The following is a 26,071-nucleotide window of genomic DNA, read 5'->3' as shown; positions in this document are numbered from 1 at the left end:
ACAGAATGTCTCAGTATTGCATTTTTCAGTGTGCTGAGGGCAAAGCGACTGTCGGGGATGACGTTTTGCTTCGGTGTGAAGCTCAACGCTCCAGTCTGAACGTTCCTGTTTTTGCCTGCTGTAGGAGGAAAGAAGGATCATTTGACTCTGACGTTGTGTGGGGGAGGTCGTCATGAACAGTCAACTGCGACATTGTGACTCATTTAATAATTTAGTTTTGGCCACAGATGAGCTGCTGTTGGAATTGTAGGTGATCCTCTGTAAGCGCCATTTTTCTTTTTTTTGAAGCCGTACGGGACACATTTGCTACCATCTTCCGGCAGTGACCCATGCTTACATCATAGCCTCCGTACGCTCGCAGAAGGACTCTTGTCACGATCAGAATTTGATCCATTTGGGTTGATAACAGAAAGTCTTGAAGAGCTGCACAATTGAATTGTTTAACCACAATCAAATTAGCAGCGGGCTAACCAAAAGTAGCCAGGCCAGCCGTGGTCTAAGTGCTCTGACCACAGTGCTTGTGTGCTCTGTCACACCGATCATACATATTTGGAAATTCAGAGAGATTTATCGGGCCTTGATCAGAGCTTGAATGAAAGGGACGTGTTTGGATGGCGGTGCGGCAGCGCAGCAGCGAGCGCTGTGGCTCAAAGCGTGGAGGTCCTGGCCCTCCCTGTGTGGGTATGTTGGCTTCACTCATGCCGAGTTGAACCTGGAGCCCTCACTGCTCCTTCCAGGATGAGTTACATGCACACAACACGTTTTACTGAATCTTCATGCAACCACGATGAAGTCCTCCTCTTCATATGAAAATATGTTAAACTACAGCTTCAAGTGTGAGGAAGAAACATGTGCCTCCAACCTCTGCTTCAATGGTGGGATTTCCTTCCCGCCTCTTATCAGTGAGATCCTGAAACAATGGATGTGTGTACTTATTTGTTTCTGCGTATGAGGCGACTCTTGAGTGTTGCTGTCATCCTCATGGCTTTACCCTCAAGACCAGATGTCCCTTTTTGAGCTGGAGCCAAAGAATTGAGTGCATAGCAGGAAGAATGACTAAAACAGATAGCGTCCATTACTGTACGTCAGCCTGAGTGTTTGGCAGAGCTGAGATCCATTTGACCTCCATTTAAGAACACACACACACACACACACACACACACACACACACACACACACATTCATGGCATGATTAATGCGTTAAAAACGATGACCCGCAAAGTTTCAGTGGGAGTTCAGTTTTATTTACATTGACACATACAACAGAAACAAATGTACACAGTAACACTAAAGTCTCAGGTTTAATAAATATTTAGCAAAATGCAGGATGAACTAAGATGTGAAGGGGAAAGTTAAATGAAAAAGGAATCTCTTGTCCAAGACGTCTCGCTCCTGGTTGTAAAATACAGAAATATCCTCTTTATTAACGAGAATATTCCTGCTCTGATACGATCACTAAGTTTAGCCTGTTTTACGATGGCAGTTACCACATGAACTGGCATCATGGCTGAAATAATCACACCGCTAAAATGAAAACACTGGCTTTCCCCTCTGCTTAGGTTACCATGGAGACACACACAAAGTTGAATCTACAGTTGAAAGTCTGTGCACTCATATGAAAGTCGTCATAATAAAATTTTGTATTAATGTACCACGTCTTCATTAGATAAACATCTTCAAAAGCATCAACTTTACTTTACAATATATGCACATTTATATTAACAAAAAGACAGAGCAGTAAGACTGTGGGGTTTTACAAGCCAAAATGATATATTTTTAGTCGTGGCACCTCTTATAATAAATCTTTATATTCTGCAAACATACAAACAAGCATACAAAAACAAGCAGATGCATGCTTTCTCTCTCTCTCTCTCTCTCTCTCTGACTCACACACACATACACACAAACTCACACACAAACAGGACACTTTCCTGGTGCTCTTCACAACAGGATTTTCCAGCGGAGGAGATGGGAATCGTAAAGGTCTGGACCGATGCAGACTACTGGCTGATATGTGCTGATAGTCCCACTTCTGATGGAGGAAACAGCTGGATACAAAGAGGAGAAGGACTGCTGGGAAACCAGCTACTGGCCGGGGAACAATGAGATGACCAACACGCTGAGACCCTCTTTACTCAGCGTGTCTGCACAGAAGTCCTCGTGACCCTCGATGTTCTTCTGACTTGTCCCCACAATGCAGCACGCTTAATGGCATGTCATATTAGCTTCACCCTGACCTTCAGCAGTAGTAGAGGCAAAAACACACCTGTTGACTGTGAGCCAAAACTGAAAAGTCCTTCATGAAAGGGTCGGACATGAAAAGAAGAGACAACGGATCTTGAAAATGGCAGTACCTGCTTGAAAAAAAAAAAAAAGAGAGACTACACGTTGAAATGTGACAGGAGACAATAAACCCTGAACCGGTCTTTCCAGGAGATCTCTCCTTCAGCCCAGCATTGGTGTAACAAAGCTAAGACAAAAACTGAAGCTCATCTAAGTTTACTTGCTTCACAGAGTATCTTTTTGTGTTAAAAATTAATATTTCATCCTTAAAATGTGGTTTGCCTTTGAAGTACTCACAAAGTAACTCAGAATGCAGCAAGAGCCAACCACATCCGTTTAGCTTGAAGCTAATGGTTCCCCCCATGGCCACCAACTATTAACAACTGAAGGAAAACCACTGACTGTAGTTTGGTAGGGTAGTTGAGCAGGTTGGTGTGACAGAATCCAAAAACAGGTTGCGCTCCACGGTTCTTCACGGTAGCACAGAGCCAGAGGCTGGTTGGTGGTTATTTCCTGATGATGCGCTTTCGAGTTTGGAAACGGATATTTTTAGTGAGTTTAACTGCCTGAAGATGCAGAGACCACCTGGCTCTTTCTGCATTCTGCTACAGGAGGGAGAATACGTCTCCATGAGCTCAGGACAGCGATTAGTGAGTGCTTGAAAGGCAAAATACACTTTAGGTTCAAGTGTCACTTCAACTCTGATGCGTTCCGCGTCATCATCATATTGCAGTGAATACAAATATGTACAAAGATACAGCACATCAATGAGAAGCTAGCGTACCAGGTCTGCAGCGTATCTCCTAAAGATGTATGTGTATGTGAGAACCAGATCCAGCAGGGCCAGCAGTTCTCGCTACGCAGTGACATCCAACAGAGCATGAGCAGAGTCTCCTAATAGACTTGAAGCACTTACGGATTCGAAGCGTGTCTAATAGCTTATAAACCAGTCTCTCAAAATCTCAATTCAATTGGCCCCTGAACAATAACTTCTTCATTTAACCATACAGACGAATGCATTGAAATAATACTGACAACGAGAAAGGAGAAACAGAAATGAAAGCTGCAGTACAAAGGTGTATGGAATGATGTCTTCTTGAAGTGCCTTGAGTGCTTTTTTTTTTTTTTTTGAACCGACCAAAATAAAATACTTCATAAATCTCCACGACAGAAAACAACAAAGAACAACAAAACACAAATTGAGATAAAAAGAAAAAAAAACAGATAGAAAGAATCATCTCAGTTATACGGAGTGCCAAAAAAATAACAACAAAACAACCATTATGAAATATGTAGGAAAATATCAAAACAGATGTCAGCATGTGTAAGAATGTAGGTAGAGACAGTTTTAGAGTAACGACGGGCGTCCCTCCGACCAGAGGAGCATTAGTCCAATTGTCCTCCCCTTTTATCAGCAGGCAGTACAGTGATAATAAAGTTCTTCTTCCTTTGTTTTTCTTCCTGGAATAAGATGGCAGTTACCATTCCGACTGAGACACGTGACAGCAAATGCCACTGGTACCTGGGCGGCGGGCGGGTGCTTTGTTTGGGTGGTTTGGAGCAGAACATTAGAGGCACTTTATGAGGCTGCCAGACAGCGCGAGTGGGCCCTTAAACCCGTTGGCCTCGGAGGGCTGCTCCCTCCAAGAAGACCTCGTGCTGGACCAGTAAGGGCTGGGTCGGGGTGCTGTGACCACCGGTCGAGTTGAGGTGAAACGCAGCGCTCGGAGAACCCTGCTCCTCTCTGGCTCTGGGCATCACGGGAGGCCTGGAGCTGAAGTTCAGATAAATCTGAAAAGGAGGAGGAAGAGGTGGTGAGGCAGAGGGCCACAGGAATATATTTATGACTTTCTTTCAGTTCTGCAATTTCAAAATACTCCTCCTAAATATTTCCAGTCAGCAGCGGAGTAATGTTTATAGTGAAGTAGTCATTTTGTTCATTTTAAAAGGTCTAGCTGAGACTGCTTGGTCGGGAGTACCTGTTCATGTACTGCCATGTTACACCTTAAAAGGAAAACAGCAGAACTGTTGTTATTCTCTCCATGACTCTTTTAGAATTTATCTCATAGAAATACAACAAAATGACCATGAAAACGGGCGTGACCTTTTACCACGGCGTTAAGTGGTGGGGCAGCACGGGAACAGTTCGAACAGGACGTCGTGGATGCTCCCATGGTGCATGCACAAATTTCCTGCTTCCACGACACAACCCAGCTGTTCATGTTAATTTTGTAATTTAGAAGATTTTATTTTATCATTGTTTTGAAATTCTGTTTTATGATGCATCCCCACAGTTTAGGTCTAGTTATGCTGGTGAGGGTCAGGCAAACACCGTCGGCTGGGTTGGTTTTGTGAATCACGGCGTTATAAAGCGGAGTTGAACGGCCGCCTCTCACTGCAGAGCCTGGAGTTTGTTGGTGCTTTAACTCTGTGGAATGTGTCGTTCTTCTGTTCTTCCTGGCTGTGGGTTTATGCCAGGCTCCAGTAAATATACCCAATATGGCAGGCAAGCAATTGCTGTCATCTGGATTCCCCATTTCTCTTTCCCCCACGACATCGCGCCCTTGTTAAGCAACCTATGGCGCTAATGGTGCTGTGTGTGTTTGGGCTGTGTTCAGCCTCGTTTTGGTATTTAGAGGGCACTTGACATCATTCAAACTAATCAGAAAGCTACGTCTCACTCCCTCTGAAGCCCAGGAGGCGCCAGGACTTGGCGAGTTGTGATATCAGTGGCGCACACATGTCAACTCGGGAGAAGTGAGCGCTTCTCATCTGGAGAAACAGACATGTCGTGCACCAGGTGAGGCAAGCAAGCACATCTTCTGTTTATAGTATAATGGAGCAGAAGACACCCCCTGACACCATCGGTGGAGCAGCAGGTCTGGGAGGAGGTGGAGCAGGTCTGGGAGGAGGTGGAGCAGGTCTGGGAGGAGGTGGAGCAGGCCTGAGAGGAGGTGGCGGCCAATGTTTCCATGTTTTCGAGGACTATTATAACCACATTGAACTGCTGTGCATCTGCATGTCCAATTGATTAAATATGACAAAATGCCACGGAACAAAGACCTGCCTCTTCTTGGGCGACTGTGGAAAGGTCTTCTTGTGTCCCAAAATAGCAACAACGCTCCATGGCTGTTCCAGACCAGCCTTGGTAATTCTTAAGCACCTGCCAGCGCAGACAGAGGGCAAGTGAAAACATCATTTGCGGCAGCTTGAAACTGGGAATGACACTAGCATGTGACCGCGTGCCAGCTTGCGCCACGCTTCACATACGGCCATTTTAAGTCCCACCCTTGTGTCACACTCTATCTGTCAAAGCAACCCCAAGAAGAAACAAACGCCTCTTCTCATTGAGTGTGTGACTGAGCAACTGAAACCGAGATATTGCAGAGAAGTGAGCTGATAATAAGAATTCCTTCGTCATATAAAATGATAAGTCTGTCCCAGTAATGATCCACACAAATAACTACTGCGACGTACGAGACTGGAATATTTCAAAGTAATCATAATGTGCAGGATTACAGTACCAAACAACCCCAACCACCCCCCCGACACCGACTGCTTCAACCACTGTTCGGCCAATGTGACAAACTAATACTTGTCAGCATGGTTTCCATCATGATGTCATGTAGACGGCGTGGTCGCTTCGGGTATTTTTTGTTGGCCTTGTGTCTCTGAGGGTAGACAGTACAGTTGAAGTTACCTGCGTTACTGGCTGTGGATTCAAAATACCACCAACCAATTTCCAGCATTGCAACGTTCACCGTTTAAGGCACAAACACGAGAGAAGGTCTCAACCCGTCCCCAAGCTTCTCGGCAGACTCATGACTAGAAAAGTGCTGAAGTGTGTTTCCACAAGAAGTCAAACCGCCCCGTTAACGTGTTGGTCTCAAAGGAGTAGCGGAGCTGTCGGGGTGAAAGGAGACAGTCCGGAGAACAATGGGAGCTCTTGTATGTAGCATGTGTAAATCATATGACCAGAGTTTAAACACACATGATCGTGCTGTGAGAGGCCCCAAACCTCTCAGTGAAATACACCAACACTCTGGCTCTAAAAAAAAATCAGAGAACACGATATCTCCATCCCACTTATCGCAAACCTGATGTCCAGAATCAGACTCGTCTCGTTAAATTTGTGTTTCTTCTCTTATAAATTCAAGGGAGTTCGATTTTTGAAAAAAAAAATAAAACAAATACATATATACATATATATATATATATATATATATATATATATATATATATATGTATGTATGTATATGTATTTATATATATTGGGAAAAAATAGAACATGCAAGCTGTTTCTTACATTTAAACAAATATGTAAATGAAACAGACTGGATAAAGGAGGGAAGAGTGCAGGAGGTGTTACATGTGCGCTCGATTTCTTCTGACTTCTTAGCTTGCTGACTCATCTTATTTTGCATAAAGTTGGAATATTTACATTAACAAAGAGTATAAATATCAAATATAAAAGAGTAGGACTTGGTATTTCGTTCATCCTCCTTTCGCACATGAAAAATCACGGCTACCGCGAGCCTGCTGTTTGTCTGCTGGTTGCTCTCTCGGTTATTGTTGTTGTATCATTAATGCTGCCACCAAAGACATCATGGGTTTCCTGCTTTTTGTTACTCAGGTGACAGGAACACCACCAGGCAAATGTTCCTGGAGCTTAGTGGACTGGTGAAATACTGGGAGAGTTGCAGCCTGTTGGGTCATCGCTTTTAAAGAGAGGGATTTCTTTGAAGAGAAGACAAACAACATCAAAGCAGCCTACATGCTTCGTGGCGTCCGACAGCTGTTGTTCAATTCTTTCCACAACTTTCCGGAAGGAGGGTCTCTTGAAGGGGTCAGCATCCCAGCAGGACCTCATAATCTGATACCTGCAGAGCAGCACACGAGCACATAAAGGGTTTCATTTGTCTCTACTTTTTCATGTTTGTTGCTTTCTGATCTCAGAATTCCAAAGCTGTTTCACTGGTGTTAAGAGCCTGTGGAGGAGAGCGGCCCACTCTTCAAACCCCCTCTTTTATAATCCCACCACCTCCATCCACGCAACACCTTTTAACACACGCTAACATTTCACTTCACCCCAACTCACATGTCACTGGGTGCAAACTCCGGAGCGTCCAACCTGTATCCTTCTTTTATCAGTTTGTAGAACTTGGCATCGACAGGCATACCAGGATAAGGACTGTTTCCTACATTAAGCACAGATTTAGTTACACCAAACACTTCTGAAAACACACACACACAGCAAAAGCAAACACACTCAGGATGAACAGACATACCGAGTGAGAAGATCTCCCACAGCAAAATGCCATATGACCACACGTCACTCTCGAAGGTATACACGCACTCGAAGATACTTTCTGGGGACATCCACTTCACCGGCAGCCGAGCCTGAAAGACGGAAGGAGATGATGGAACGCCAATCAACGTTTGGCCCTTTTCACAGCAGCCATGCTGACAGCAGGTCAACAAAGATGTGACTGATCACGTTAGGGAGGGTCGTCGCAGGTGTCAGAAGCTTTAGTCGTACTATTTATGCTGTTTGTGTGTACTGCCCGGCATCTTAGAGCTAGCGATTGTAAATAAAATACTTTATCGCAGCAGCCATACAAATACAGTGTAAGTGAGGCAGTTTGATCTGGAGACATGATCTCCTGAGAAAGCAGCTCAGTGACCCACAAGGTCAGAAACAGTGCACAATAGTGAGTGTTTCACACAGGCAATACAACAGGGATGCCTTGAAAGAATAGAGTGCATACCAAGTCCATACACAAGTCGCTAGCGAGCTTCAAGCAAGTGGGTTATTGAATAAGATTGCATCATCAAATCTAAATAAATGCTTTACCATGAAAGAGAAACGTGATGTGTGTTTGCCAGGAAACACCTGTTGCATTGTCCAATCAAACGCAAGTGACAAAACAGGACATCGCTTCCAAAAATGGCGGTTTTAGAAGCGTCAACAAAGTGTGGCAGAAGTCCTAACACCCAGAAGTGAATTAGCGTTGTTCAAAATCTGGCTCCCTCATTTCAGACGCAACAGGTTTTTTTTAATGAGTCCTGGTGAGTTGAATAAGGCCTGGAGTTGACACATAATTTACTACGCTCACATTTTGTTCTAAGATGTAAAACCGCCCTCAATAATTGCAAATATTCCAAGAATTTTTCAAGAGGCGTAAGGGATCTAAAGCAATGATCTCAGGTAATAAAATTCGTCACACTGAAAAGCGAAGAAGCTGGGCGTTCGTTGCAGTGATGCTGAATTCATGCTTCCAGGTTGTACTTGCATTCCATAGCCAAACATTAGCTTATGCTTTATTTTCAGCAATAATCCAAAATCCAGGCTAAAAATCCAGCGTGGTTTGGCTGAGGGGTCGTCTTCCCTGTGCCACTCGATGATTTAGGCACAGGAGAGGGAGCTCACTCCCATATAAAGTTCTGATCAAGCCTCAGGTTGCCACTTCTGATCCTAACTTTTATTGGCTGGTGTAGCTTATTTTCTAGCTAACTTATTGCTATGCATCATATTGTTATTGAAATATAAAGATAAGTAGAAGCAAGTGTCTGAATATCCAAAGTTTTGTGTTTTAACAGCGTTCCTTTGACTAACTACTTCCAGATATCCTAAATCTTGGATGACTCTCACACTCAGCTGCAATCTGTTGATCCTCGCTGAGCTGTAGGCTACGCTTCAACGGGAACATGAATAAGAGGAGGAACGAAAAACTAATTTTTGACGTCTCAAATGCCCGAAAGTCACATCTTTGGCCCAGACTTACATTTCCTTTGACTATGTAGTTGGAGTCAGTGGTGATGTCCCGGGCCAGGCCAAAGTCACAGATCTTTGCCACTCTTCCTTGAGTTAGCAGGATGTTTCTGGCTGCCAGATCTCGGTGGATGCACTGAAAAACAAAGCACATCTCTGCCTTATACGCATCACCGACAGGTAGTCACGTACAGCAGGGGTTTTTTCCGATGCAGTTTGATACTGAATTTCCAAGCTTGACTCTGACACACAACCGCTGACACTGACACATGAGCGTATTGGCCACACTATCTTTGCCTCCTCAGCTAATGAAATTTTCAACAGCATGCACCGACATGCATTTGAGATCCACTCCCTGGCTGTGGAAACATGCTGTGTATGAAAAGAAAAAAAATTCAGGTAAATCAAGTAATTCTGAGGTATGCTCACATTTTTGGAGGCTAGGAATTCCATGCCTTTGGCGACTTGGTAGGAGAAGCTGAGAAGGTCTTCGGTGTCTAGAGTCAGACCGTCGTCGTCGAACATTTCACTCTCAATATCTGCTTCAATGTAGGAGCCACCTGAGATCGCAAACATGACAAATGAGGTTTTTTTCCCCCTCCTTGCTTTCCTGTGTAATTTTTAGACAAGAATCCGATGAATGTCTGGCTTGCCTTTACGTAGTGAGCGTCTCTTCTCAGCAGATGAGCTGAATGGCGGTTTGCCAGCAGCAGAAGGCCTCATGGTCATGTAGCCGTTCAAGCTGTCTCTGTGAGGAGGAAAGGAGCAGTCTGATTTGAACTGAGCACAGCCACACATTCACACTGCTCCTCCTACGCACGTTCTGGATAGTAAATACTACTGTTCTATTTCCCTCTCCCTCTCCCTCTTCAGTACACATAAAAGAACCTGACCCAGCTGCATCTCTGTGTGGCACGATGTTTCTGTAGTAGCAGTCTTCCTCCAGCTTGGAGCAGATGAAATACTCTCTCTTCCTGCGTAGAAAGTTGAGGAGGTCTCCGAAGCAGCAGTACTCAGTAATCACCAGTGTGGGGCCTGCACACAAAGGAACACACCTAAGAAGCGACACGTGGCTCATTCAAAAGACAACAATCTGTCAAGTTTCACTCCGAGTCCTTCGTGACAGTGTAGCGCACCTCCAACAGTGCAGGCTCCCAGCAGGTTGACAATGTTCATGTGGTTTCCCAAGTAACTGAGGACTTTCAGCTCTGACATCAGCGCCTCTTTCTCTGTCGCGTGAGCACTTGCTGCGGGGGGGAGAGCGCAATCAGTATGCGTTTAAGAGTTGAACTATGGTTATATCTTGTTATCTGATATTTGCTGCACCAAAAAACGTTGGTTACAGCTGAAGGCTACCTTAAAGACACCTGCCAGCCTGTTGATTCAGTCAAAGTGTGCAAACCGTCAATAAACAGAGCTGAATGATCTTTTAAAACATGGAGTATCTTGTTTGCTCGCTTTTCTCTGTTTCTTTCCTGACCTCTGCTCCTCACCCAGTGCTGTCAGCCTCATTTGCTTTACACTTACCTGCCAATTTATTAAGCATAACTGGATAAACCAGTATAAAAAAGCCCTGCAGTAGATCCTGCAATAACGCAGTTTGGAGACTATAATTAGGCATTCCTCTACTCATATTTAGAAATATTATTAACACTCCCTCTATCTCTCTCACAGCCCCTTGTGTTATATTTACTGAATCTATTCCCACTTTGTTTGCATTTGTGTTGACAAGACTCACATTTGAGCATTTTCACTGCCACAGTCATGACTGAATCTGCCTTAGAGAGTCCATACGCCGTAGCTTCCACCACTTTTCCAAATGCACCAGACCCGAGTGTCTTCCCTGAAGACAAAAAGAAAGACATAAAGCTGTTTTTGCCCATCCTGTCTCCCTCCCACTTACTGGCGTCATTCCAGCATCCCTAGGACAACAGCAGTGTTAGCCCCCAGGCTGTATGCGTAAGCACCAGGACTCGCAGGATCCTGTTTAAGGAGGTTTGTTAAAAACAACACTCAGAATATGTCAACAATATTGTTTGCAGTGAGGGAGTGGGGTTTCTCCATTAATGAACTATGGAACTGGTCTGATATTGCTGAACCTCATTGCTGTGTCCATATAAAACAAAAACAGTGTCTGTGCAGCAGTGAGCAGCAGTGATGTCATAGCGAGCGCAGGGTTAAGCTTTGTCACGGGCACAAACTGCCATTTCACTGCAGAAAACAACCGGGGTTGCCCAGTGTGTCAGAAACGACAGATTGATGGTGCTGATGCCTCCACACGGGACGGGACACAGATGACTCCCAGAAAGCGGCGCCACCGTTATGAAAGGTTGCTCACCAAAGCGCAAGTTGTTTCTGGGAAACTCCCACTGGTGATCGTATGGAAGCTGGGTGGGGTCAATATACACGTAGTTGTTTCCATGGATGCCCTCGATGACTTTCCATTGAATCTGGTATTTAGGTTTCTGGCACACAAAAACAACACCACAACAATATTAGTTTTAGAAATTAACCTCATGGGGTTTGAACAGGCTCAGCTTTGTTACTTAATCTTTTCTTTCAGCAACATTTGATGAGCGGGGGTGCCTCAGGTGGAGGTGTCTTACCTGCACGTACTTGTAGAACAGAATGATAAGGACAAGGCAAAGGATGGCTGCCGCTGAGACCGAGCCAATTAGCAGCGGTGTGAACAGATCGTGGGGGACGCTTCTCTCTGCAGGAGACACGAGTTGACAGCAGTGACAATACACTCGATTTGTGACTCATTATTGGTTTGCTACACTCAAAAGGACATTGCAAAGGGGCATTAGGGTAAGCCGCGGAGGGCTCAGGCAAAGTGAAGTCCACTTTGGTCAAAACAGAGCAAACTAATCCAATTACTAGGTATATATTCTCTACCTTTTTTTAATCTGACTGTCATTTTTGGACTCTATTTTCTCAGTTAACTCAACTTTATTATCGAGTATGATACTGTTGCCTACAGCTGTGGGAGGGAGTAATTATACATAATCAGTGTTCTGTTCCTTCGTGTCTGACTGTGTGTAAAGCCTTATTGTTTTGCTCCTCTGTACAGTGGGGTGTAATAAGCTCTTTAGAGATAAGAAGCTTTCTCTCCACTTCAAAACTGAGAATGCAGAGTCTGCAGGAACTAATCCCCTGTAAACCTGTCAGTGGTTTCTAAAGCTCTGTGTATTCTCTGCACTGACACCTCCAAGCCTCCCACAGCCCCAGAACTCCCTGCACCGCCAGGACTCCCACTGTGCTCCACACACTCAGCGCCTCCGCCTGGTCTGCCGCTACTCTGTGCTGCACACAAATCCTGGGCACACACTTCCAAAGGCCTGTCCTGCCTGGCTGCAAATGCTCTCCTCCCTCATAATGCTCGCCCACATACCCGCTGTAAGCACAGTTAGCCCCCAGGGTCCTGCAAAAACCTGGGGCACCAGGTTCAGTCGGGCGCAACTTTCTTGTTCTGTCAGTCTGAGCACTGACGCGGCTGTGAGGACGTTGCGCAGCAGATGGGGGAGCCGTTATAACACAGCGGATTTGGAGTCATAGAGTAAACAATGGACGGGAGCTAATTCCTATCTGTACATGACAACATCTAATCATAGCCAACCATTTCTTAGGGTTTCTCTCCAGACTAGTATTTTACCAAACAGATTATGAACCAACCTTCATTTTTAAGGCTGCGTTTAAGAGCTAATCCCTGCCAAAATCATGCTTTTAGTAAACATTGTGAGCCGAGGAATAAATCCTCCCTGGGCCTCACAGAAGGACAGAACTGCGATGATAACTTCTTTCTTGGTAAACAGGCAGGTGTTTTTTGTTTTTTTTTCATTGTTACTGACTTTGTCATGTAGTTTTAGGTGAATCAAGCGAGTGCGGTTTTTAAAAGAGGACATTATCACATCTGTGTTATCTCCCTCCTGCTATCGGTTTTGTTTCTCTTAATTCCTGTCTCAAGGTGAGTGCATGCAGAGGATTACATCAGCAACTAAACATGAGACTAACAGGCGTTGACGCTGACTTGAATGTCACACGCGTGCTGTGGGACCACTCGTGTGTTCACATTCATTCATGTGCATTTGTGTGTGTGTGTGCGGTATCTCAACTCACCACTGATAGAGAAGAGTGTGTAAGCCTGCTCCCCCTCCACTGAAGCAACACACTCCAGAGTGCTGAACCGTCCCCTGCTGATGTTCACCCGACTTTCCACCTCTGTCTTTCCAAACATGGGACTGAAGAGTGTGACGGTCATGATGTTGTGCTCCTCCTGGGTGGCGTTCACCTGCTGGGAGCACCTGAGGGCGGACCGGACACATTTCTATGAGGATCATCTTTTATCTCATCGGGAACGAAAAAGCCACAGACATTCCATTGAATTCCCTCCGGGTGCAAAAGTTATTCAGATGTTCAAACTGCTCTTTATTCCACATCACTAAAAAGCAGCTCTTTCTTTTGTGCTCTGACTCATTAAGCACACATTTATTAGGTCGATGAACCTGATGCAGTATAAAACCAGGCAGATGCAATAAACCATCTCTTCGTGATGTTTGGTTTTATTAAATCTCTTTTTATCAAGTGCTCAGTTTTGAGGCTGGAATTTGTGGTGCTGTTGCTGCGTGAAGAGGCGTCCCTTACATGTAAGTGAGTGTGTGTTTGCATGTTTGTAACTAATGACTATTAAGTGGATTTGATTGTAATGCTACAATGACTGGATAAAGTTTGGATAATCACTCATTATTCACTGCCTGCGCTGCTTGGAATTTGTGTCGCTATGGCAACCAGGTGCTTCTCCGACTTTACATTTGACCCGAGATGAACCGTGTCCAATCATATCCATGCTGATGTATCCGGCTCCCACCAATCACAAGTCAATTCTCTCCAATCCCCCGGTCACATGGGGGGGTCATCTCATCACATTCAGCCAATCACACGTGAGCTCTGTCAATCCAACAATCCACCGTCATCATCATTCCTGACTCGCCCCACTTTAAGACCCTCATGACGCTCTTAAAAATGTTGAAACGACAGAGTCCACATCTGATTACTTGCTCGATGTCCGCCTGAGGAGAAGGCGGCGACGTGAGCGCAGTGACAGAAAAGTGCTGAAAAAAAAAAAATCACCAGAATTTTTTTCTGTGTAAATGCAATTTTTCACAGCCAATTCTCCCGACGCACCGTCACTGCACTCACGTAAACCTCATTCCCGTCGACAAAGATCACATCCAACTGAAGCTTGAAAACATTTCTCAACAAAAAGAGTCCTGCTTATGATTTGAGTGGTTGTTCTCCCGTGTGTAAGACTGGTGATCAGTGTGTCATCAGTTTCCAACCGCAGTAAATAATTTATTGCACAAGATCAGGCAGGATATTCTGTCTCTGGCCATGACAAAATGGGAATTCACTGTCCTTCTATTCAACAACCATCATCTTAACAGTGTGCAATGGTTTCATCACTGCATGTTAACAGATAAATGTGGCTAAAGGTTATGATTCGAAGATTTAGTCTGCAATCGAAGCTTCAAAACAAGTCTTTCTCAGTAAAACCCAGTAGGAAAAGTTTTTAATGCGTCATCTTTTTTTTTCTTTTTAAACAAATATCTACTCAGAGTTTGACACTGATTCTCCACACTCGGCAAAGAGTTTACTCGTGTACGGAGTCGAATCAGATCAGCTAAGACTCAAAGTACATTCAAACCAGTAAAACAGGAACGAATTCTCAGGCGAAATGACCACAAGTGTTGGCAGACCCAGTCGCTGCTACTAAATCTCCCCCTCAGCCCCCAAACACACAGTCGGACTTGCGAAATCATCCACCTGCCTTTCAGAGTGCATTCCTACTTGGGTTCTAAGCAGTGTTTTCCAGACAGGTGGCCTCGATATTTTCGCTGTTATTAACCGCTCACTGCCCACTGTCCATCTCCAAGCTGCCGTTTGTGACAAAGACTTAAGGGTCAGTTATCTGAACTGATTTGTCTTATGTGACCACAATCAAATCTTTGTAAAGTTTCCGTCTGGCTTCCGCCTCCATCACAAACCCTGGCCAGAGTCACAAACAGTGTGAGACTTGCAGCTGACAGAGACTTGGACACGTTGCACTCGACCTCAGCCAGCGATCAACACGTTGAACCACACATCCTGTTTACCATGCAGGTTGTTCTCTGTTCCACTGGCGTGGCCTCATTCTGGGCCCCCACTTACTCGGCAAATACGATACTCAATAATATGTCCCATTAAATCCTGACTGACTCAAGCGTCACATCCATCATATCTGGATGAAATCAAAAATTGGCTGTCCAGAAAAATTCTGCAGCTGAATGATTGTAGATTGGAAGGCTCTGACCCCGGCGATGGCAACACGAACATCTCTCTCCTCGTCTGGGGGCCTCATCTGATCATACACAGAGACAGAAACGCAACCAAGGCCTCATCTTTGACTCCGAGTTGTCTTTTGACTCTCGGGGGACCAAAGTGCTGCAGCCCTGCATCACAGAACTGAGGCACACATCCAAGATCAGGCCATTCCTGTCCGCTGCAGCTTCAGAGAAGGTCACCCACGCGTTTAGTATTTCCAGGCTGGGTAAATGCAATGTGCTTTATTCTGGTATCAACAATGCTTCTGCCAGGCTTGGAACAGGCACTAAAGAAGTGAGCATTAGACTGTCACTGCTGCCCTTCACTGGCCTCCTGTGAGTTTTTGATTTCGAGATTTTATTTGCCTGTTTTTACAGCTTGAAGTGGTCGGGCTCTGGCCTTTATATGTGATCCTAAACTCCCTGTGAGCCACATGGCTCAAATGTTACCCAAATCATGTCTTATCATGAAAAGGAGGGCCACTGAGACACCGGTGAAGCTTTTCAGGGCTTTCAAAGACTATAAAGTGCTCACTCGTGCCTTGTGTGGTGATCTCACCTGACATATGGCTGCTCACAGTAGTACCAGGTAATCTTGGGGGCAGGGAAGCCCTCCGCCACACAGCGCACCTGTCCATCCACCGGACCCTCGTGAGATACAATCTCAGGTTTGCCTAACAAACACAAAGTGTAACGTCAGAATATGTCACAATAAAAAAATTACAAATGATACAAGCAAGAACATGGAGAGTGCTTTTTCCTGCCATTTTCTGACCCCCAGAAGAGTTCAGGAAAAAAAATGAGAACCCAGATCTCGTCTCAGAAGAGGAGGACAAGAAAGATGATCCAGAGAGAGACCGGTGACGTCAGGAGGAGCAGGAGCACCACTTAGCACCAGGAGAGCTGTGCTGCTTTGTGCCGTGTTCATTTGGCATGAAAAGGTCAGTGACACCTAACCCTTCGAGTTGCCTACAGACAACTGCTGCAGTCTGGAGGGATGAAATTCATTGTGGGGCCTAGAGAAACAGATCGCCTTTCAGAAAAAAGTAATCTATGAAACAACTTACTGGTCACAAAGATGGTGAACGTGTGGTTCACTGATGCGTCACGGTTGGAGGCTTGAAAAGTGTAAACGCCACCCTCGGACACTTTCAGTCTCACCAGCCGCAGCTCACTGATGTACCTGAACACAAACGCACAGAATCCTTAGCGCGAGTATTTCAATGCTGCGATCGGGCATCAACAGGAAAGAGCAGACTTTCCTCATTCATGTGGAGAGACATTTGCTTTTACTTTGGCTTGTGGTCTTCATCAAACATCTTCTCATGGACACGATGCAAACACAAACAGCTGAAAAGATACTTTGACCGTGCGAGAAGCGGGAGAAAATACCAGTAACTCTCTGCAGTCGGTTTTATATTCAGTTGTTGCCCACCGTTTTAATGAATATTTCTTTCCTGAGTGGATTGATTGGTATTGATGTTGAAATGCGGTTCAACACGTGTACCATTTCCTTTAGGGAGTCCTGTCGAGGCTTAAAGGTCGCGTCCTTTTCTTGCCACATTAAGAGAAGTGTTTGTGTCACACACCGTGAAGCCAAAGCTAAACTGCATTTTGTTCGACATGCAGCCTTGAATAATATTATGTCATATTTCTATCTCAAGCACAGAGGTAATACTGCAAATACTTCATGGTTTCGATGCCTGCGTAAGCCATTTATACCCCGACAGTTCTGGTTTGTCGAGAAATCCTGAGGCCTTTTTTTTTGTTGCTGTTTTTTAAAGAATTTCAGCTACATTTCACAAGAGACTGCGACAAATGCAGCTGTTACATCAGCCCGGCCTCGGGGCTGCAGCCACCTCTGAACCAAACGTGTTAAATTCCACCAGGAGACAGTAATGAACGTTTTCATCTTTATGCTAAGACTGTGGTAAGTGTGCGTGTGTTGCAGCACCTGTACTCGTGAGTGTGAGTGGTGATGACGTGGTCAGTCGTGTTCTTCAGCTCGTGGCCCATGAAGCTCCAGGTGGAGATGTGGGGCTTTGGATAAGCCTCCATGTCAACACTCAGGGACAAACTCTCCCCTGAGCGGACATGGATGGTTCGGTTGTTTGCAGGTGTTAAGTTGATGAATCCTTTCTCTGAAAAAAAGAGGGAGAGAAACATTGTTTTGATTGATCTCAGCTGCGTTGGTCCAGAGAATTCCTGGCAACTCACAGAAACCCGACGCGTGCAAACAAAAAGCTCACATCAGAGGACGCAACAAACAAACACCGTATCCCTCAACACAAATACATAAAACATTTAGGAAAATTCGTTGGTATTCTGAGAAAGATGTATTGAGATGTAACGCAAAACGAGACTGATGTCAGATGTGACGGCAGCCAACTTTATTCTGGTGTTTCATGAGGTCAAAGGCGTGCTACGTTAGTGGCTGCAGCTTTAACTGAAATCTCTTGACGTACTCACCGTAAACATCGAGCCACAGGGACTGCGTGCTGACCCCCTTTTCATTCTCCGCTTCACATCTGTATCTCCCAGCATCTTGTAGTCTGATTGTGGTGATGTGCAACGTTGCGCTGCGCATGTGATTGAAGTCCTCCGCCAGGATGCGTGAAGCAGCATCAACCTTTGCTGGTTGCTGTGGATACCAGACGGCACCCTGTCAACGCCCAGAGATCTCTAGAGATTAACCCCGTCTGCATGTCTACCCTTGCCAAGCACACAGATACTGACACGGACACACAACTGCTGGCATGCAACACTCACACCTGCGGACACGGTAAGTTCACACATTCACGAGCTTTCACTCTCACAAGAACACACAGCCACTGATATCAGCAACAGGAAGTTCACCTCTTAACCTCTGATTCATTTGATTAAGCAAAGATAAGGCAGAGTTTCATCCATATGAAACACAGACAGAACATTGCGTTTGTGCATAAAACTTCAACATTTTTTGTGTAGAACTACAACATTGTCCTGCTGAGCCTAAGCAGTTTTACGCCTCCGCAATGGTGGCAGCTGCGGAACAAAGTTGCGTTATGTTGAGCCTCTCTAGATGTTTCATTTTTGTTAATGCGAAATTTCATGAATGCCTCAGATTTTTCTAAATTGTCCACTGGAACTCAAAGGTGAATCTTGGTGGTCAAAGGTCAAAGGTCACAGCGACAAACGTGACATCTCTGGGACATTTGGAGAGAATTTCTCCACATTTGCTGCAAATGTCCTCTGAGTCTGGATGATGAAGTGAAACAGTTTTGGAGGTCAAAGGTCACTGTGACAGGCAAACACGCCACTGGGTTAAAGTATTTCTAAATAACTTGCAGCTGTGATGGCACAAGGTTTTACAAATCCATCACTCAAACAAGCTGCAATATTTCATCAGAACTCAAGTGCAGAAAATTAGTTCCACTTATTAAAATGCAAGCTCGTCTCCCACCAACAACATGGCACACAGTATAGAAAGGCAGAGGGGTCTCACCGAGCCAGGTGGGGAGACCCACTTCAGCTTGATGTCGCTGTTGACGTTGGTGGTGTTGCAGGTGAGCGTGAGACTCTCATCCAGGGTGAGAATCACTCTTTTGGGGGCTTGCATCACAATCTCAGGAGGAGCAACAGGCACTGGTAGGAGATAATATTAAATTTAATGTGTGTGTGTGTGTGTGTGTGTGTGTGTGTGTGTGTGTGTGTGTGTGTGTGTGTGTGTGTGTGTGTGTGTGTGTGTGTGTGTGTGTCAGAGCAAATGCACACAAATGCATTTGTGTCATTTTACCTGGTTTGACTGTCAGGTAGTAGTTATGTGATCTGACATGCTGTTGCCCGAGCATCCCAGTGCACGTGTAGCAACCTTCGTAGGCTTTCTGTGTGTTGTGGATGGTGATGCCTTGCTCCAGGCTGGCAGAGAACGTGAGACCAGAGGCCAGAGCTCCACTGGAACATGTTTCTAGCTGCAGGTTGACCAGACTTGGATCAGTTGCCAGGCAGGAGATGGAAGCTGAGTCTCCCACACGAGTGAGAATGTTGAGCACCATTGATTTTCTAAAAGGGTTGTCAGGATCTGCAAAAAACAAACAAACAAACAAACATAAAATGATGTATGAGTTACAAACAAGGCTGCACGCTGTGGTGTTGAAACGTACATTTGTAATGGCCATGATTTAGAAACCTTATGCTGCTTTGGCAGGCAAACAACACACACACACACACACACACACACACACACACACACACACACACACACACAATCTCTCTCTCTCTCTCTCCTGGGATTTGCTTGTATTCTGTCTCATATACCACTTAAAATAACAAGTCTCGATAAGACCGTCCTACACATACAGTACTCTGCTAGTCAAATATAAAGGAATAGTTTTTCACTATTTAAGACTCCAACAAGAGAACAAGTCAAGAAGTGTGTCAGTGCAAGAGAACTCCCGAGTCTACCTAGTAACAGCAGGGAGCATCTGTCCACCTGTTGGTGCCCTGCAGCTACCGAGCACATAAACTACCACTTGCTCTCACAGAGCAAACTAGAACGATTGCACAACACCCACCGACCAAGTAGTTTGATCAAAACGTTCAAAAAAACAGAGGGAAAAAAATCTTGACTCCTTTTGTGAAAATGTACCGTGATGATTGCCATGAGAAAGGGGAAAATGTTTTTACTGAACCTAATCTATGAAGTAACAACTGAGAAATCGTTCATACCAAAATACGTTGAAGAGGAACCAGATGCCGTTGTTGTCGGCTGCTCCCCTGTCCCTGTTTGTGACGCAAATACTCAGTACTTACTGCATACAGTACTATTGGTTTCTCTTTACCCTGTGGGTACCCAGTGACTACAAGCTATTTATGAAAACATAAAACAAATCATATTTTTAGTCTTTTTATTTCCACACTTTACTTCACCAGTTCCAACGTTCACTCTGGTTGGAGCTAGATCTTTGCTGGCTTCCTGCGGCAGCCATATTGGATTATTGACACCTATATGGATGGATTTTCTGCCTATCTTCGTAGAGGGCACTTCCTTGGAGGATCTAAAAGTTTCACTTCCTTTGATTTTTACAGAATCTTATCTCTTTCATGCCTCGATGGATTTAGTACGCTATATTTTATGGTTCCACTGCTGGGCTGGGAGGGTTGGTGGAGTAACAACACACCCGCAGGTACCCAGTACTTTCTAAAATACTCACTTTCTACTCCCTTGAGCTGCTGTACTTACATGTAAGCAGTAGTCTGAAGTGGTAAGAGTTTAACATGTTCTTATTCATGGCTCTGGGAAATAATTTGGTCATGTCAAGGAATCTGACTCCAAATACGTTCTTGAGGGTTACCGTCTTATCTCCCTGTCTCGTCACATGATGAATGTGTGTGATGGAATGTGTGAGAGGGCACATTTTCTCTTACATTGTTTTTAGGTGGTTAAAAACTTTCTTGGTGTACATGAAACGGAGGCTGGTCCAGGAGCAAGTCAGTCTAGCAATAGAGTGAAGCACAGCCATAATCATTGAAGGAGACCTTCACAAATACTATAAACTAATAATCGTCTGTGTCTTTTCATGGACTAGTAAATGTATTAGTGTGTAGAAATGTGGTTTAGAAATGCGAAGGTGTGTGTGTTCACACGGAGGCTGAAAGCTACCAGCAAATACAAAGAGCTGGAACAGACAATCAAAACTTTAAAGTTCCCCACCTGCACCACCCGCTCTAGCAGGTAGAGCAGTTCTGATGATGCGTCCCGCGATCCGGGGTGAAGGATCAGCACATGATCTAATCCCGCAGCGATGGCAGCGAGCCAAAGGGATGTGGGGCCACACCAAGTAAGACTCAACGAGCATCTACTGAATCTGAATCTGAAACTTACAAACACCTTTATCTGCAAACACACCCACACACACTGCTCCTTGTCACTCCGGCAATAAACACTAAAAAGTTTCTTCTTTTGTACCCTGCAGTGTGTTTTCTCTCTCAATATCAATCCTCCTTCTTTATTTCCTTTCCCACACCAACCACACGAGCACAAATCACCTTCACGCTCCCTCACAAAGACAGAAGCAGTTACCCTTCACGTAGATGTAGATGGAGGCTTGCTCCCCGGATATCCTCTCCAGGCAGATGTAGCGGCCCATGTGACCCGCCTGCGCTCTGGAGATGTGGAGCGTGGACATCCCATCAACCTTTTTCTCTCCCCGCACCTTTGGTCGCTCCTCCCGGTGCCACTGCATCTCCTTCTCACCCTGGCAACGCAGGTCAAAGGGTTCGTTGAGCGGGATGACAAGGTGGGGGCCAGTGGGGGTGATAGTGGGCTTGGTGTTGCCTTAAACAAGGGGAAAAATAATCAAGGAAACATACCAGCGTCATGTGAAGCCAAACTTTTGCTTAAAAAGTGACACAATTTGCAGGAAACAATCATTTGGGGTCATGGCCACATCGGTGCTTTCAAAGTGAATTGCTTTCCGCTATTGACCGCCTGTCACTTCAGAAGGCCAAACGGTGAATTCCACGCGAACGAACTGTGCTGTGATTTCCACAATGAAGCCAGTGCGTGTTAACACCCACTTCCCCCAAGATTCACCAGCATTAACACGGCTTAAAGTACAATCCCTGATCTGAACGTAAACAACGGGATTGTCCCACCACCAAACTGACAAACAGGATTTGAACACGCCATTACTCACACAATCATCCAGGTTTCTCTAAGAAATACATCCGCTCCTATAAATACAGCTGTTTGGTCTACATCAGCAAAAACCAAAGCTCTGGGTCCTGTTTGGCTCAAAGACATCTGAATACATTTATATTTGAGATTATTTTAACGGCGCTGGTGTTATCCGTGTCTGTTCTTCCATTCATGAGCGCTCTCTCGTCTGATACAGCAGCCACCACCACAGGACGGCCAACCGCTAAAACCAAATCATAACATTCCACCTTAAGGAAACCTCTGACTGCAAACCCTTTAAACACAGCCAGCCCACGGTTCCTAACATAGCTAAAGTTGCTGTCACACACACATTGAGCCTTTAAATTCTGATTAGCATACTGTAAAACTCCAGGGAAAGAAGCTTAGTGTGACAAACTCTTGACATCTGAACACATGTCTGTAATCACACAGACATAGAATTCCTATCAGGACTGACACTGCTTACCAGCTTCAGTGATATTCTATCTGCATTTTAGCAGTCATGCTACAAAATCCAACAAACGTGTGTAGCATGAGAAAGACATGATGGATGTCATGGATGCGCTCTACAGGGGCCGATACTCAAAGGTTTAATCTGTAGAACCAACTGAAAACAGGTGGGGGAGCGAATGACTAATGTTTCCTGAACTCCAAGAAAACATCACCATGAAATCTAACAACAAAAAAAAAGGAAAAATCCAAGCAAGGGACTCAACCAGAGACGAGCCACAGAACCGTGGCTGCGGAGAGATGAACCGGCGTATGAGAGGATGCTCGCGCCATCTCCCTCCTTCAATGCAATTATCAAATCAATTTCTAGCCTTTTCCACAGAATGAAGATCCACCGCCAAGGGAGACCGAGGGGTGCTGGACACGACAGGCTCATCTTCACACTCACAGAATCACAGAACAACAAACAGCAAAGCAAAATGAAAAGGCGGGTCCACCGTGTATGGCAACTGTTAACAATGCAAGGGGGCTTCGTGTTTGCAGAACCTCAGCATCTAAATATTTACCCAGCAACTGTGGAATTTAACGCAAATGTTTGTCTGTCAACAAGAGGAAGAGAAAACTCTGATCTGCATCAAACATCCATCCTGTAACACCAGCGGAGAGCCGGAGAAAAAACATAATAAACGAGTTTAGCAGAAAAAGGTCCTCTATTACCAGCGAAATTATCTGAGTATTAACACTGAGTCATCAGTGTGTAAGCAGCTGTAACCGTTGTAGCTGCAGGACGTGGAGCTGTTGAACCACCAGCAGACAAAAACAGTTTGATATCTAATCTAATGGGTCATGGGATGAAGAAAAACAAAGTTCTGATACACAAATCTGTTTTTGCTTTTCGCAGTTGTTCTCTAATCTTTGATTTCTGGGTGAGATATTGGATCATTTGAACATTTACTGAAATGACACCACGTGAGGAATTGAGAGGGAACATTTGGTGGAGCTGTTAACAACTCATAGACGTCTGAAACGAAACCAAGACAACATGCTGCCTTTCGGCAGAAGCCAGAAAAATGACTGGAAAGCCCGATTAAAGGCTGAGCAACATGTGGTACTCAAAGGTGTCACTGAACAGTGTAAAATATCCATGGAGCAGCTAAAACTGTGAAACTGAAGCCCTGGAAAGATTGAAAATTACATAAAATGCTAACAGTAACTGTTCACCAATCGATTAGCCTCCTTTTTTTTTTTTTACAGAATTAAGTGGTGACTCTTTTAGTAAAATAGCAAGAGAATTTAAAAAATGCTCATCATAATTTCACACAGGCCAAATGTGTGCGCTCAAACTGCTGGTTTGGTCCCCCAACAGTCCAAAAGCTACAGACTCTTGGTTTTTCTGTTCTGACAGAAACAGGTGGGAAATCCTGATAATTACGAGTCGGGAACCAGCGAATGTCTGACATGTGGCTTGAAAAAGGAGAGGTTATTAAAATCGCTCATTTACTCAATTAACAGTTGCATCGCGGATGGAAATGCTGAAGTAGCCTGAACTACGGCTCCACGCGCTTCAATTTCTTGTTTAAAAACAATATTGAGTTTTGGGCTTTTATTTGATTTAAATTTGGGGGGTTTGAACTAAAATATGACAATTTCGTGGAAACTTTCGAAAAAAAATCTTTTATTTGGAGTCATTTTCTGTGCGAGTGTGAGTGTCGCAGGTCTGCGCTCGGATGCCGACGTAAAGCGCCGAAGACAAACTTCACGTCGTGCCATGTTGCGTCACAAGTCAGGTACACCAGCGGTGTGGAACGCGCTTAAATTCCCTAATGATATCAACGCGGGTATCGACGGCCTCCCGCGGGTTTGTGGGCCCATCTTTCAGCCCAGAAAGAAGCCGCAAGAATCCAGCTGATCCCGCACGATGCTCCGCTGACGCACGGAGCGCGCAAAGGAGCGCGAAGTTAAACAGCAACACTTTGCGCTTCGCCGCTTGTTTCGGAGGACTTGCCGTGACAGTTTCCCCCCAAAATTGCTGCACTCATACGAGGGGCCGCAAAAACTGTTTCCTGATGAGATAAAAACTTGACTTTAACTCGCGTTTGTTTCAAAATGACAATAAAAACCTCGCTCCTACGAAGGAGAGAGCGGCGTATTTGTGTTAAACGGCATCAAACCTGCGACGCGGTGTTTACGGAGCGGGACTCGACTGTCCAGATGATGCCAAGACGTAATAGCACAGCAACGCAACACAACCTGGGCTGCGGGGAAGAGCGGAGCCCGCTCTCAGGCGCCTGTGTGGCAGAGTAGGGAGTCGCTGCTTTACGTGCTGACTTCCAGAAACCGCATGAACCTGCCGCCCAGCCCGCGAGCAGCGAGCATCCCTCTCCGCTCCGGCCGTTTGATTACATGCTGGTAATGGCGCTCTCTTCTCTCGAGGAGAGATCAATTATTAAAGCCAGATATCCACTTCCCTCATTAGGTTTCAGCGACTTTCTTATCAGCAGCCAATTCACATCTGACTGCACTTAACTAACCAGGACAAAGAAAAGTGTGGAGAATTGCATCATGCAGGCGATGCGGAGCAAATGCAGCAAGCAAATTCATTTCACAATAATGTGGATTATCTTCCTGAGCTACCAGGAGATGAATATCTGCAGCCGCCGACGTGCAGGCGACGAAGTGAGCTGCAACAAGTTGCCTTCACAAAGTGGAAGGCACGAAGCGCCGAAGCTTACCGGGATGGGAGGTGAGCTGGAGAAAGACAGACAGCAGTATCCAGTGGTATTCCATAGTTATTATTCCATGGGTCAAGCCGTGAAGGTGAGCCAGTGCCTTTACGGTTCAGGTAGCAACTCGCCGATGGGGCTTGTGGGGAAGTTGTGTGTGTGGCTGAGACAGAAGCGCACTCACAAGCCCGAGGACGCACAGACGCTCAGTTCAGCTCGCAGCAGCAGCCGTCGGCGATCAGTAAACATGTTGTTGTCCGGGAGCGCGCCAGGCAGAGCCAGAGGGGACGGTGCAGCGGGCCGGCCAGGTGTCTCTCTCTGTCTCTGACTGACTGTGGCGTCAACATGTATATAGGACGGAGTCGGTGGCGGAGCAGCCGTCACTCCCACCTCACTCGGAGAGGGAGGCGTTTGGGACCTGCTGCTTCCCGACAAGGAAACCGAGCCCGACAGATCAAGATACACGCGTCCATGTCACGTTAGACTCACTGGTCCGTACTGATTGACTGGACTTGATCTAGATCGAGCTCTAGATACCTGGGACTAATTAAAGACCAGCCCCGGGACAGGTTTCATCTCTGGGACGCTGTTGAGGGACGACCACTATTATGGGCTGTATCACTGTGACACATGCATCATATCAGCGGTATCAGGGTGCTTCTATCACACTACATCATGATACCTCCTCCTATGATAGCATATAGAATACTTTTATCCTCTGTCGGACGTTGACGTCTCGTTGATGAATGACGGGGTGAGTTAGGACCTTGTGGGTTTTTTTAGTTGTGGACTTTTGTTTGGACTC

The 26,071-nt window shown here is 45.3% G+C and overlaps 1 protein-coding gene across 3 annotated transcripts; it reads right to left on the bottom strand.

The window, feature by feature from the left end:
- Nucleotides 1–1,233: 1,233 nt before the first annotated feature.
- Nucleotides 1,234–25,732, bottom strand: kita (KIT proto-oncogene, receptor tyrosine kinase a). Of its 3 annotated transcripts, none has more exons than XM_086224645.1 (21): nt 25,276–25,732; nt 21,476–21,730; nt 19,190–19,474; nt 18,899–19,038; nt 17,884–18,076; nt 17,369–17,555; nt 16,482–16,597; nt 15,974–16,088; nt 13,175–13,359; nt 11,662–11,768; nt 11,394–11,520; nt 10,794–10,898; nt 10,192–10,302; nt 9,949–10,090; nt 9,709–9,803; nt 9,485–9,615; nt 9,069–9,191; nt 7,572–7,683; nt 7,382–7,481; nt 7,058–7,163; nt 1,234–4,074 (listed from the first exon to the last, which is right to left on the bottom strand). In XM_086224645.1, exons 1-21 carry the CDS (start codon nt 25,328–25,330, stop codon nt 3,895–3,897), a joined length of 2,970 nt encoding a protein of 989 aa, XP_086080771.1. In that variant the 5' UTR covers nt 25,331–25,732; the 3' UTR covers nt 1,234–3,894. The 3 variants fall into 3 exon arrangements, with proteins under 3 accessions (XP_086080771.1, XP_086080773.1, XP_086080772.1); XM_086224647.1 differs by having other exon boundaries at nt 21,476–21,650; XM_086224646.1 differs by having other exon boundaries at nt 17,884–18,055; nt 25,276–25,731.
- Between the last annotated feature and the right edge of the window lie 339 nt (nt 25,733–26,071).

The sequence above is a fragment of the Aulostomus chinensis genome, chromosome 14 (genome assembly GCF_037954235.1).
Source record: "Aulostomus chinensis isolate RoL2024-O1b breed Wild chromosome 14, RoL_Achi_v1.0, whole genome shotgun sequence".
Taxonomy (NCBI): domain Eukaryota; kingdom Metazoa; phylum Chordata; class Actinopteri; order Syngnathiformes; family Aulostomidae; genus Aulostomus; species Aulostomus chinensis.
Note: the sequence above shows the minus strand (reverse complement) of the source record. Positions and strands in the feature narration are given on the sequence as shown.